Raw genomic sequence first — 12,950 nt, 5'->3', positions numbered from 1 at the left:
CACATTCATTAAATGAGCGAATATTCAATGACATTGATAATGTCACTGTCAATCAGATTGATCGAGCAGCCAACTCAGACGAAAATTTTAGCTCTGGACCGATCGAGCACTAAAAAATCATGCAGTCGAGTAAGAATTCATTGCTCATTCCGTCATTTCGATAATGTGGGAAGTTGCTGAAATTGATATTACTGCAGGGTTGTATAAAAAGTGTTGTCAGAGTTGTCGGTAGTAATGTAGTTCTATATTAAATGTTTTGCTAACATCGTGTTAATGTAGGTTGTATTTTATAATAGCCCAGATCTTTCGATATATTTTAAAATTTTATGTAATAGATACTTTAGTTATTGAAGCGGCAAAAATTAATGGCCCAGTGGTGCTTTTGGAAAATGTTTCAATTTTCCAACTTTTTCAATTCAAAGATTTCTTCAAAATGAACATCTGATCAATATGAATTCAGAACAGTATTTTTGGCTGATATAACATTTTTTTAATGTTTTTATATGGTAAATAATCGCATATCATAAGTGGAGAAGCTTTTCAAAACGATGAAACTAGCTCGACTGGCATCCTGCCTCAATTAGTTTTGACATTTCAGATTTTGGTGCATGCTAAGCGCAAACTATTAAACAATATTGAATTAGTAACCTTTTCCGCCACGAGATGGTGTAACTGTGATGTCTATTTCGATTTGTATTGAATATCATGGAGTGATCAATACTGATACGTCAGACGGTTTAACGAGGTGGAATCTTCGGTAAACGATAGCTAATAATGCTTTCGGGTTTTTTTTAGAACAACAAACCGATTAGTTGTCCAGCAAACCTATGAAAAAAGTTTCTTAAAACTGAGAAATCGTTGATCCAAACATAATATGCTTACTTTAAACTAAAATATGGTTTGTTAAAAAAATCAATCAAACCAGAACTGTTATTGTAACTATATAAAAAAAAATCGTTAACCGTTCGATGTGATCAATCTTAGAGAAACTAGAACTGAAAACGGTTGGTGTTTCGGAATATGGAGTGGAATATGTTTGTGTTAGGATATACTTTATTTTCTTGTCTACAAATTTTTAAAACTCCACTTTTGGATGCTGTATTCTTATCTCTATTTTTAGTTTAAAATCAAACATTGAAATGTTACGATTCCGTATTGCACTTGGAAATTGTATACCCATTTATACAAATATACTAGATTTTAATAACCATTAAGTTTTAAGCAGTTTTTCTTTATCACAACCAATTATGCTTGATTCGAATTTTAAATAATATAAACTGTATCATTTCATATGACGTGAAATATTGTCATCTTCGATTTACTGAACTATTTCAAGCAGATTGCGGGTTTCTAACTTATTTATTTAAATAAGTGAATCGTTAACGTAATTTATTCCATTCAATACCGATGTTCGAATGATACATTCTATTGAACTATGAACTTTTCAATTGTTAGCTTCTTCGCATTCACCTGTTGTTTCTGTTTGTCCTATTTCCCTAAAAATTAGCTGCTATTCAATTGCACAAAAACCATAAATTTTTATTCGAAACACAACTCTTCAAGTAAATCCTCAATACACAACACTTCGTGATTGAGCCCGCTTCTCGCGACGCTCGTGAGCTAGCAGATGCGCCACCAAATGATCCTTCCGGATGAAACTTTTTTGGCACTCATTACACGAAAACGGAGCAGTGTTGTCATGGCGGTACATGTGCCGCCGCAGATCGTTTTTGTGGCAGAACTGCTTGGTGCACCGGGAACACTTGTACGGTTTATCCTCCTGTTCATGGCGCAACATGTGCTTGGCCAGTTCGTCCTCCGAGAGAAACTTTTTGCCGCACTTCTCACACGGGATCAGACGATTCTCCGAGTGGATCCACTTCCGGTGCTGAGTGAGACCACACTGTCGGGCAAAATAGTTACCACAGTCTTCACATGAATACGGGCTGGCTCGGACCATGCTAGGTCGAGCGGAACGACGTTTGCTGGCGTCAATCGGGACAGGTGTTCGAGGAACGGCCGCTACGGTAGTCGGGATTATCGATGACTTTTCTGCGTTGGATGTTTCCCGAGGACGTTTCCGGGGATTTCGTTGATGTTGTTTCGGTTGGTCCACCGATTGCGGCACTTGCTGTTCGATTTGCAGAGGACTTGCTGGTTGAATGTGGAACTGAATCGGTTCGGTCACTTGTTCGTATGGGTAGATCGAGTGTTCGACTTTATCGACCGCTTGGACCGAATCACTCTCGTGGTCGATTGACTTCGATGCTGGTCTGATTATAATGTTCTCGTGAATGATTGCTTTTTTAGAATGAACTTTTTGTGCGTCGAATGTTTCGAGATGTTGCAAATACGACGGCTCTTCGGGTTTATATGATGATCCCAATGATTCTTCTTTGACGGGAACTTCTAGGATTTCATATTTAATGGCCACCGGTTCACTTGGTGGAACTACGTTGTGGTAATACGGTTGCAGGGAAGCAGTATATGCCTGCGATTGCGCGTGATACGCCGCGTAGTACTCGGATCCGATGCTGCTGGGTGACGAATATCCGCCATCTGGAGACAGCTGGCGGTTGTGGAACATAAATGATCCATTTTCCGGCGGTAGCAGATAATTGTTGCCATTCGGAAACGAGGACTGTGTCATGAATGTTGGTGGCATGTAACCCGGAAGCATGCCACCATGCAGAGGCTGCTGTTGATAAACCTCGTGATAGGCCGTTGCATTTTCACCGATGGTGGAATCTGCTTCGACGATTTCGATGGATATGTCCGGTTTCAGTTCGGTATATTCACTTCCTTCCCGACTCAGATACGGGCTGTACGAGCATTGTGGTGAATGATCTGGGCTGCTTGGCCACGGTGCACTGGACTTAGGATAGATATATTGGGTGCTACCCCAAAGCGGAGAGTTATCTCCGATCGAACTCATAGCAATAACGGTGTATCCACTTTCTGGCGCAGTAGATCTGTAAATTATTCAACAAAATAAATAAATCAATAAACTCACTACTGTTGATTGTACTGTGGTTAGACTTGGAATGACTGAAACTGGAAAGGTAGACACTTTTGTAACAGGTAGTATAGGTAGATGAGCTCTTAGGTATACAATGCAACTCGACATGATAGTACATGACTCACGTGAACAGGCAGTATTTATGAAGTATTCTATGTAATATGCAATGTGTTTAGTTACTTATATATTAACACCTAAATTTCGTTTTCAATTTCTTATTATTATCCCTTTTTATACTTATTTTCTGCACAAATGAAGAATTACAATTAAGTAATTTTCCAGAGCTCCATGAATAAAGCGCCCCTGCCGGCCAAAATGTCCCCCTTCCTTTTTGAGCACTCAGAACTTTTCTAAACAAAAGTTTTATCACTAACACTATCTTTTCGTAGGATCTTTCTGCTATGCAAGTTTGGCAGAGTTCGTTTGCTGGAAAATTTGAAAAAAACTGAAAATACCATTAGACAGATTTTTTATGTAAGGTTTTGCTTCGATTAAATATGCATTTTAACCGTGTAATCTAATGGCTGCTACTTAGTAGCTAACTTTTAGCAGTCCAAACGTCTCTACTTACGATATAAACGTGCAGAGAAACAAAGCCATTTCTTTGATATACTAATTTTCTCGATACAGCCATTCTACGGACATTATGCTCAACGATGGTAATTTTTAAGATGTGTGAGTGCGGTTGTCATTTGTTTTTGAAAAAACAGGAAAATATGGGTAAGAAACATTTAAACATGGAGCGTGTCATTATCATCCGTTGAATCACGTCCAGTTGCTATAACCTAGAACAAATATACCTAAACGGAAATACTCGATAATTTGGACAATTAAACTACATACCCGATAACACTAAACCCTAATATAAGGTCTGAAATAGAGTTTTGAGTCATGTTTTGTTCCGATGTTTACTGGGGTCGATCCCGGCACCATACCTAATTTCGTGATAAGATTACAAATACAGCAGGAAGTGCCCTATCTCCCCACCAGTGTTAATTTTACATCGTGATTATGCTCCACTCTCGATTCAACAGTATGCTTCGATTCAAAATATTGTTTCAAAAGAAGAACGATTTTTTAAACATAATGTTTTCTCAAGAGCGGAATATTATAATACTTTACCCTAGTAAATCCCCCATAGCAGCCATCTAAAGCGGAGCCGCGGCCAACATTTACATGAAGTCATCTTCTAACATTAAATTATATTGACCGCTCTATCGATTGCAATGATGATTTCATTAATTTTCTCAATTTTTTTGTTTTTTTTTTAGAAATTAAAACCTATACCTCTTGAAAAATCACCCTTGTTTTATAGCCGACGAAATTACACCAATATCCCAAATGTATGCTATTATATCTTTGTACATACTTGCGATTTGGATATTTGAGCTTCTCTTCGCCAAGCTTGTGTTCAAGTTTTGTAAGCAAGCAGTTTTTTTATAGCGTTAAGTTTCTCTACCATTCTGCGATTTCGGTTGATGCGATAAACTATTTTTCGTTATCAATCGAGTTCATCTTATATAAATTAGAAATTAATCTTACGCACTCAACATTTACCCTGGGGTAGTTGTCAATTTCTCAGGCGAAACGACATAACATGGAATTTCATCCGAGCTTGCATGACACAAGATCAGAGCATACCAAATACCAATTAAAGATTCAAATCTTTTATGGCACTTTTTGTCTTGCCGTCTAGCAACAACCTACCTCTAGCATGCTACGCGTAGGACTGAAACGTTAGCTATAATTTCACTTCTATTTATAGATTCGCGTGCTTCCAACAGCTTCGCTTTGCATCGATTGACCAATCAGAGCGATGCTTTCCCTTTGATATATCGCTTACTCCTTCAAAACCGTCGTCTAAGGCAGGAAAATCCGATATGCCGGAGATTTTTAGCAGACAAAACAAGACACTGCTCGCTACTAATCACAATTTTAACCATTTATAATTGAAAATACGCTTGATACATTCAAATCGAATCTTAGAAATATTTCAAATCAAATAATGAAATAATATTAATAATTGATACAAAATATACTGAGCTGTAAGTGTTTAAAACCTGACCACATTTCTAAGTGTAGTTTTTCTTTGGGTTTCTGATTTGCACCCCTATATAAAAAATAGAAATGTGTTCCACATCAAAAATCACAATTTTTGCGAATTTTTCTCAGAATTATCGTTCAACAAATTAAATTCAAATGTTTTGCATGATAAAAAGCATCAATCGAGCAACATTTTGTGATTTTATCGTGGAAAAATATTAAGAAATAAGTCGGTGAAAAGGTATTTTTCAGGACGTTTCTTCAAAATCATGATTTGCCGTGTCCACTGTATCTCAGCGCAGACTAATCAGAAGTGAAAAAATGAACGCCGCATAGTTAGAGAAGAAGTTTTTCTAGACCCCAACGTTTCTGTTTGATTTTTTTTAAATTTTTTTAATTTTTGGTGGTTGTTCAAAGTGAAAACTACGATTTTTCACGAAAAAATCCGCCATTTTGTAGCTGTTAAACCTCCCCAAAGAAAAAACAACGAAAAGGAAAACGTTAGTGTCTGGTTTTTTATATGTAAAGACTGTTCCAGAAAGTATGGACGCAACCAAAAACCGCTGCCATTTCGCAATGATTCAGAATCTGTCAATTTTTATGGCTGCGTTCTGTTTTTTACACTCTTCTCTAACCACTTGTGCAGTTGTTTATTCGTTTTCATTAGTTTGTTTCGAAATGCGTGGACTTTCAGCAGAACAACGTCGAAAAATTGTGTACAAATGGTGCACAGAACGCGGACTGTCACTGAGAAAGATATCAAAAATGGAAGGAGTAAATGAAAAAGCCGTGCGAAATGCAATCAGGAAGTTCGGTGAGGATAAACCGAAAACGGGTCGAAAAAAGGTCCTGCTAACCCTCAGTTGGATAAACGTATACTGAAGGCGTTCGAGCAAAAGAAGGAGGATTAGTTCGGGATGTGGCCAAAACAGTGGGCACTTCGAAGTCAAATGTTCTTCGTGCTAAAGAACGTTTGAATCTTCGAACCTATAAGGAGCAGAAACAACCAAAACGTAGTCCGAAATTAGAAGCATCGATCAGGCCGAGGGTTCGAAAGCTGTACAATACGAATCGTGCTGGAAATTTGAACTTCATAATCATGGACGACGAAACCTACGTGAAACTTGATTACAAATCCTTGCCGGGACCACAATATTATACGGTACGAGAAGTGCAAGTGTTAAACCAGTCCGAGACATCGATTGAAGTCGAAAAATTTTGTAAGAAAGCTATGGTCTGGCAAGCAATTTGTAGCTGCGGTAAGATTTCGAAACCCTTCATCACCACTGCTTCAATGAACAGCAAAATATACATCAAGGAATGTTTACAAAAACGACTTCTACCCATGATTCGAAGTCACAAGGATCCTGTTGTCTTCTGGCCAGATCTTGCTTCTTGCCACTACTCGAAATCAACGGTAGAATGGTATACTACCAAAAATGTCACTTTCGTCCCAAAAGACATGAATCCACCAAATTGCCCACAACGTCGACCAATTGAGGAATTTTGGGCATTAACGAAGGCACATCTTAGGAAACATGTCTTGGCAGCCGAAACGGTTCAACAGTTCGAAAAAGATTGGAAAAATGTGTCAAAACTTGTCGCCAAGAAGTCTGTACGGAATTTATTGAGGAACGTTCGCAAGAAGGTGCGCCAGCTAGTCTACAATGGCTAAGTAGCAAATGTTGAGAATAATATTCTGTTATTGTAGTCTAATATTATCAGTATATTGAATAAAATTTGAATATCTAACACTCGTGAATTATTTATAGCGACATCAAAGTGCGCCCATACTTTCGGGGACAGTCTTTAGTAAAATATGTTATACACTCAGAAAAATCCTCACTTCAATGCTACGTGAAAACGTATGTGATTTTTATCCATAGAACTTTTCTTGTAATACTTATGTGAAGTATAGATAGCACAGAATGAACTCATGAACTCTTAGTCCACATTTGTATCACGTAATATCTACGTCACTTTTTTCGTAGATTCTATAGAATACTTTTGTGAAATTTATAAAAAGTTCATTTAAATTGTGCTGTAAAATTTATTTCATTTGAACTTACTTTTTACCAGAATTTTACTTAATACTCACATTATTTTCATGTAATTGTTACTATAAAGTAGTATATATATATATAGTACATTCGCTTATAAATTATACTTCTGCTTGGTACTAATATTAGATCTGAAAGTATAATAAAAATAAGCTAGACTTCATAACTGTCGATAAAATCAATGAGCAATTATTTACCCTAAAATCACTGTGATAAATACCGTAGAAGGGTAGAAGGAATTTGGCCTATGTTGTTTGTTCTAGGTTTTTCAACTGACGCCATATTGCGAGCACAAAATGAACATGACAAAATGAATTAAAGTAAGTGCGTGACACATAAAATATATGTGACAACAGCAATAATTCTGACATATGGTTCATTTCATATTCAATCATGATCCGCTGGTTGTTAAGAAGATCACGTAAACTCCGATGACAAAGCCATTTTTGTAATCTACGTGTTTTTTCGTGGTTAACGTGTGGATTTTTTTGAGTGTAGATAAAAATTTGCAATACTTCAGCTATAGTCACGCTAAAGCTCGTTGCGATGGCCCTTATTTCCAGCTTATCCTTTGTGTCAATGTGTTCAACAGAGATGGCATACCTCATTCTAACTAATAGTTTTTCTAGGGGCTTCTCCGTTTAGCATAATGTCGTTTGGCATAAAACTTTTTGACATAATGGTTTTTTGGCAAATGGTTATTTGGAATAATGATTTGGCATCAAATTTTCAATTCTTTGGAACTTTGGTCGTTCACATAACAGATCATCTAATATAAATTGTTTTGATTTACTGAGATTTTTAAAGGTCTAAAGTGCAGTGGCGTCTCGTCTTCATGTGCATCTCGTGCACTGCACAACCGGTCAAATTCAGTCAAATTATTTTTTAGGTTCTCAATTTATTCGATGAAAGCATAGTCGGATAGTACCGAATATAAAATAATGAGCGATTTAGTCCATAGCAATTTCACAAAATTTCAAGTATTGCTTGTCACTGTGTTAGTGTTTTTTTCCATGCACATGAGTTACTGCACAAATTCAAGGAAAAAACGAATTACTCAGCTCAGTTTTAAGATTTGTTGTTCTCTCTGTCACGTTTAGCTCTGTGAGAACTTGTATGCATATCTTCAGGAGGGGCTTCAGTAGCTTATGTTTATGGCAGTTGAAAACACATTGCTGTTTCAGTTGCAACGTCAAAACGGTTTTATTGATGAAGTTATTGACAGATTTGTTCATTGTGCAGAGCGCCAAATGCTTTTATTGTGTCGATGATATGACATAAGTTTAATAAAAAAATCTCATCCAAAAGTATATCAATATTTCATTGTATTGAAAAACACTAGCGAACATTCATTTCTCAATCGTTATCTTTCATTTACAACGGACTGTTACAACTGATTTCATACCACATAAGCAGTGCACAACCCATAAATGTCGTCACGAGACGCCACTGCTAATGTGGCTACGCCGCATCGTTTTGCAGATCTCTATAGAAAGGTATTAGAATTGTTGGAACGGAGCCTCGGAGACCCGTAGTTTTATATACCAATCGACTCAGCTGGACGAGATCGGAAAATGTGTGTGTGTGAGTGTACCTTTAAACGAATTTTTTACGCGTAATTTTCTCAGATATGGCTTATTCAATTTCATCAAGCTTAGGCTCGTTTGAATGCTAGTATTGGGCCATTATTCAAATTCGAACATCAAATGACTGCGACTTCGGTTTCCGGAGATATGATGGTATAAGTGACGTAACTAATAAAATACGTTGTTTTTTACCGCTCTAATATATATAATGGTGCCTCTAATTTCGTGAAACTCTAGTGCTCAAAAGTTTAAGTACATTGAAAAAAATAATTTTCTTCGATTCTTGAAAGAATAACTGAAATCGGAATGTTTGACCGTCTACTGATAAAAACTATCAATTGGAGAAGATTTGAGGTCGATTTAGAAAATTGTCTACGGTTTTTCGCCCCTTTCAGTGATGGTATAACATTTTTAACACACTATAATTCCTATAATTCCGGATCCGGAAGTCGGATTCGGATGAAATTTAAGAACTCCGTATGGGACCACAGGGCCTTTCATTTGAACCTAAGTTTGTGAAAATTGGTCGCGCCATCTATGAGAAAAGTTAGAAAATATGTTTTCATTTTTGTGCACATCTTACCCCATAACTCCGGAATCGGAAGTCAGATCAAAATGAAATTCACGAATTTAGTATGGGACCTAAAGAGCTTTAATTTGAATCTAAGTTTGTGAAAATCGGTTCAGCCATCTCTGAAAAAGCTAATGCAAAATAAAACGTTACATACACACATACGCACATACACACACACACACACACACACACACACACACACACACACACACACACACACACACACACACACACACACACACACACACACACACACACACACACACACACACACACACACACACACACACACACGTGGACAGACAGACATTTTGCGTCAGTCACGTACCCAGAGGGGGAGCCCGAGGGGCCCTAGCCCCTCCCGAAATCAGAATAGTGATGAATGATGCGAAGCAAACAGTGTCTTGAACTTAATGAAATGGAAGTTAAATCCAGGGCACAATAAAGGACAATAATATAAAATACACTAAATTATACTGGATGACTGGAAAGAGAAAGTGCGCGAGTTTACCATAGTTGGCAAGATTCTGGAGGAAGTTATCCTGTCGCTGGATCCCGCATATACTTATTTAGGACTGAAAAGACGAACGCAAGTGCACTTCGAGTACATGTTTGGAGGGATTATTATATGCTGGAGAACGAAATGATTGCTCGACAAAGGACTGAAGTCGTGCTTCGAAGCGGCACGAGTGCATGGAAGGCTGGGTTTCTGGGATTGTTATGGTATACTTTTGGAAGATTACCTCAATGCAAGTATTAGCGTGCAAGTATTAATGGAGCAATTAAAAACCGGCTTGGAGCGATTAAAAAAGTTACTCGCCCATCCACCTTGTTCACCTGATTTGGCCTCTTATCTAACTATTATCTGTTTCCAAACATCTCTGAGAAATCGATGTGAGTTTCGTTTTGGAATTTTAGACCGCTACTTCCGGAACCGGAATCTAGAACATGGGACCTGAAATTTAGAACATGTTTTCTGTTCTACACGAATTGGAGTAAGGGAGCTATCTCGGACCGCTTCTTGAAACCTTTCACAAGTCTTGTGGATTTTTGTGCTCTAGAAATGGACATTTAGAAGATTTTAGACATGTGCGACTGAAATGGCATGAGAGTCATGAGAGTAAACGCTAAGAAATGTAACACAATTACCTTCTCTCGGTCACAGTTACAAATTTTATTTAAATACTTAATAATGATAGTTCCAGTGTCTGTTGAAAACACCTGTAAAAGGCGTACCGAAAATTATGTACATAAGCAACCCTGAGTAACAAATTTTTTTTATCTTAGGGCCCCATCCGAAATGAAATCCTGGGTAAGGGCCTGTTTTGCGTACTCGACGAACTCGAATGGTATATGACACTCGGCCCTTCGGGCCTCGGTTTTCACAGTGATTGCATAACCTTTCTCTATGAGAAAGGCAAGACCAAACAAGTTTTTAAATCATCTGCACGTAATATACGTGGTTCTAAAGGGTTCTAACGTGGTTTCGAAAATACGGGCTTGTTTTGAGCCAAACGAATAAACGTAGACAGATAAAAATTCTAAGGAGAAGTTTCCAAAATTCTTTCGAATCAGAAGATCAAAATGTACAAACTCTGCTGATTTTTGAACGGTTGAAAACAATAAAATTCACCTAGTGGTGCAATAATGCCTTTGTGATAAACGTAAAATACTTTACCTTGGACATAAACATACAAACCGAAATAGTTCAGAGACAGAGTTTGGAATCTTTTATAAGTTTTCAGATCCGAAAAAAGATGCAACAGGAACCTATGAGACTTTGATTTGAGTTTAATTCAGAAGATTCTGTTCAGAAGATTTTCTTCTTTTCATTTTTCGCATCATCACTTTAAATAACGGTTTGACTGTCAACATTGTTTCCTGCAGTAACCAGAATTCGAAATAGTACCAGTCCCCGCATTATGTCGACACACCGTCTTTGACGTCACTCGAAAAGGCGCCAACGCTTTCGATATCTTTCGGTCAACGAAATGTATGACATGATTTTATTAATTTCCAGTGCAGAACTGCAGAGTGGTTTCAGTTACAGTATTACATAGTTATGTGACGGAATTATGAATATTATGATCGAAACGAAGAGAAAAACTCGTTAAACTAACTCTACATTCGATGTAAATCGAAAATATTCGAAAAATCAAATTGCTTCCAGATGTAACACAAGAAAAGATAACGAAATTTTGATGTTACTCGAAATCGAGAGTGCTCTTATTTGCGCAGTTTCATAATTAATTGATTTTAAATCGAATCGAATCAAAAAAAATCATACTCACTATGTTGTGTATGTTTCTTCCTTATATAATCTCTTTGTGTATTGAAATCGAATACACATAACACACAAAAGTATCAAACACTACAATTGATCGAAAACAAATATGTTCAAACAGAAACCAGTGGAAACACTCCAAAACTCTTACGTACTGTATCACCAATTGTCATTGCTTCTACTGCACAAGAACTACGGCGTCACTTTCTGATCAGCCGGCGACAACGTTGTTATTATACCAGTCTTTTGTTAACCAAAGAATCTTAACGAAACCCACAATAGTAACCACAACAATGTAACGTTTGATCGAGACATATTGGTGCTCCTTCAGATGAGCAGTAAAATAAACGGGATACTAGGGTAAATTAGTTCATATTTTTTGCATTTCATGTATCGAAAGACTTTTCTTAGAATTTATCGAAAAAAAATTGTTTTGTACTGTATATACTTCTAATCAGGACAAATAAAGACTGTCCCAAAAAGTATGGACGCACTTTGATTTCGCTGTAAATAATTCACAAGTGTTAGATATTCAAATTTTATTCGATATACACAGTCTTTTTTTATGCGAATTTACGTACCGCATAAAAAACCGCATTAAAAAAACCGCATAACTCTAAAAATTCGCATAAAAAAGCGCATAACTCTGAAACTTCGCATAAAAAAACCGCACATCTCTGAAAATTCGCATAAAAAAGTCGCGTAAAAAAACCGCATAAAAAAGACTGCTTAAAAAAAGATCTCAGTGTACTGATAATATTAGACTACAACAACAGAATATTATTCTCAACATTTGCTACTTAGCCATTGTAGACTAAAGCTTGCTTCATTTAGAATTGGAACAAACTTTTGCTCATATTGTGGCGCTCCTGGTGGACGGATTTGGAAGCTCTTGGCGCCCACGTGTCGGGAATTTTGTCAGCTTCACGTAAGATTTTTGACATTCCGAAAATCGACTGCACTTTGTAAACAATCAACATGGAAGCCGAAAGAAGGAAAAAAAATTGTGCACAGTTATTTGGAAAATCCATTGTGGTCTGCATCTAGGCTAGCTAAACAGCTGAAATTGCCCAGAAATACCGTATAGCGCGTTATCAAACGGTATAAGAAAACATTGACGACGATTCGGAAGCCTCAAGCCGATCGTCGGATTCGAACTGACGACCGGAAATTGCGTGGTAAGATTTTGAAGACGATTAAGAGGAATCCTAATCTGTCGGACCGTGATTTGGCCAGAAAATTCGGTGCTGCCCATAGTACCGTGAGGAGAACTCGACTCCGGGAAGGAATCAAGTCGTATCGAGCTAGCAAACAGCCAAATCGGACCATGAAACAGAATAGTGTGGTCAAAATTCGTGCTCGGAAACTATATGACCAGGTGCTG

The 12,950-nt window shown here is 37.4% G+C and overlaps 2 protein-coding genes across 13 annotated transcripts in view; one reads left to right on the top strand and one right to left on the bottom strand.

The window, feature by feature from the left end:
* LOC131432101 (uncharacterized) overlaps nucleotides 1-12,950 on the top strand; it is a 206,437-nt gene that overhangs the window by 95,812 nt on the left and 97,675 nt on the right. The gene's annotated exons all lie outside the window — the stretch shown is intronic.
* LOC131432103 (zinc finger protein OBI1-like) lies at nucleotides 1,036-11,886 on the bottom strand. The gene is made up of 2 exons (XM_058598191.1): nucleotides 11,574-11,886; nucleotides 1,036-2,972 (listed from the first exon to the last, which is right to left on the bottom strand). Exon 2 carries the CDS (start codon nucleotides 2,933-2,935, stop codon nucleotides 1,571-1,573), a length of 1,365 nt encoding a protein of 454 aa, XP_058454174.1. The 5' UTR covers nucleotides 2,936-2,972; nucleotides 11,574-11,886; the 3' UTR covers nucleotides 1,036-1,570.

This window comes from Malaya genurostris, chromosome 2 (genome assembly GCF_030247185.1).
Source record: "Malaya genurostris strain Urasoe2022 chromosome 2, Malgen_1.1, whole genome shotgun sequence".
In the NCBI taxonomy this organism is placed as follows: Eukaryota; Metazoa; Arthropoda; class Insecta; order Diptera; family Culicidae; genus Malaya; species Malaya genurostris.
This window is presented reverse-complemented; position numbering and strand designations above follow the sequence as displayed.

Bases quoted from the DNA above. Each gene is read 5' to 3' on its own strand.
- LOC131432103 (XM_058598191.1), bottom strand. From the start codon at position 2,935: ATGAGTTCGATCGGAGATAACTCTCCGCTTTGGGGTAGCACCCAATAT.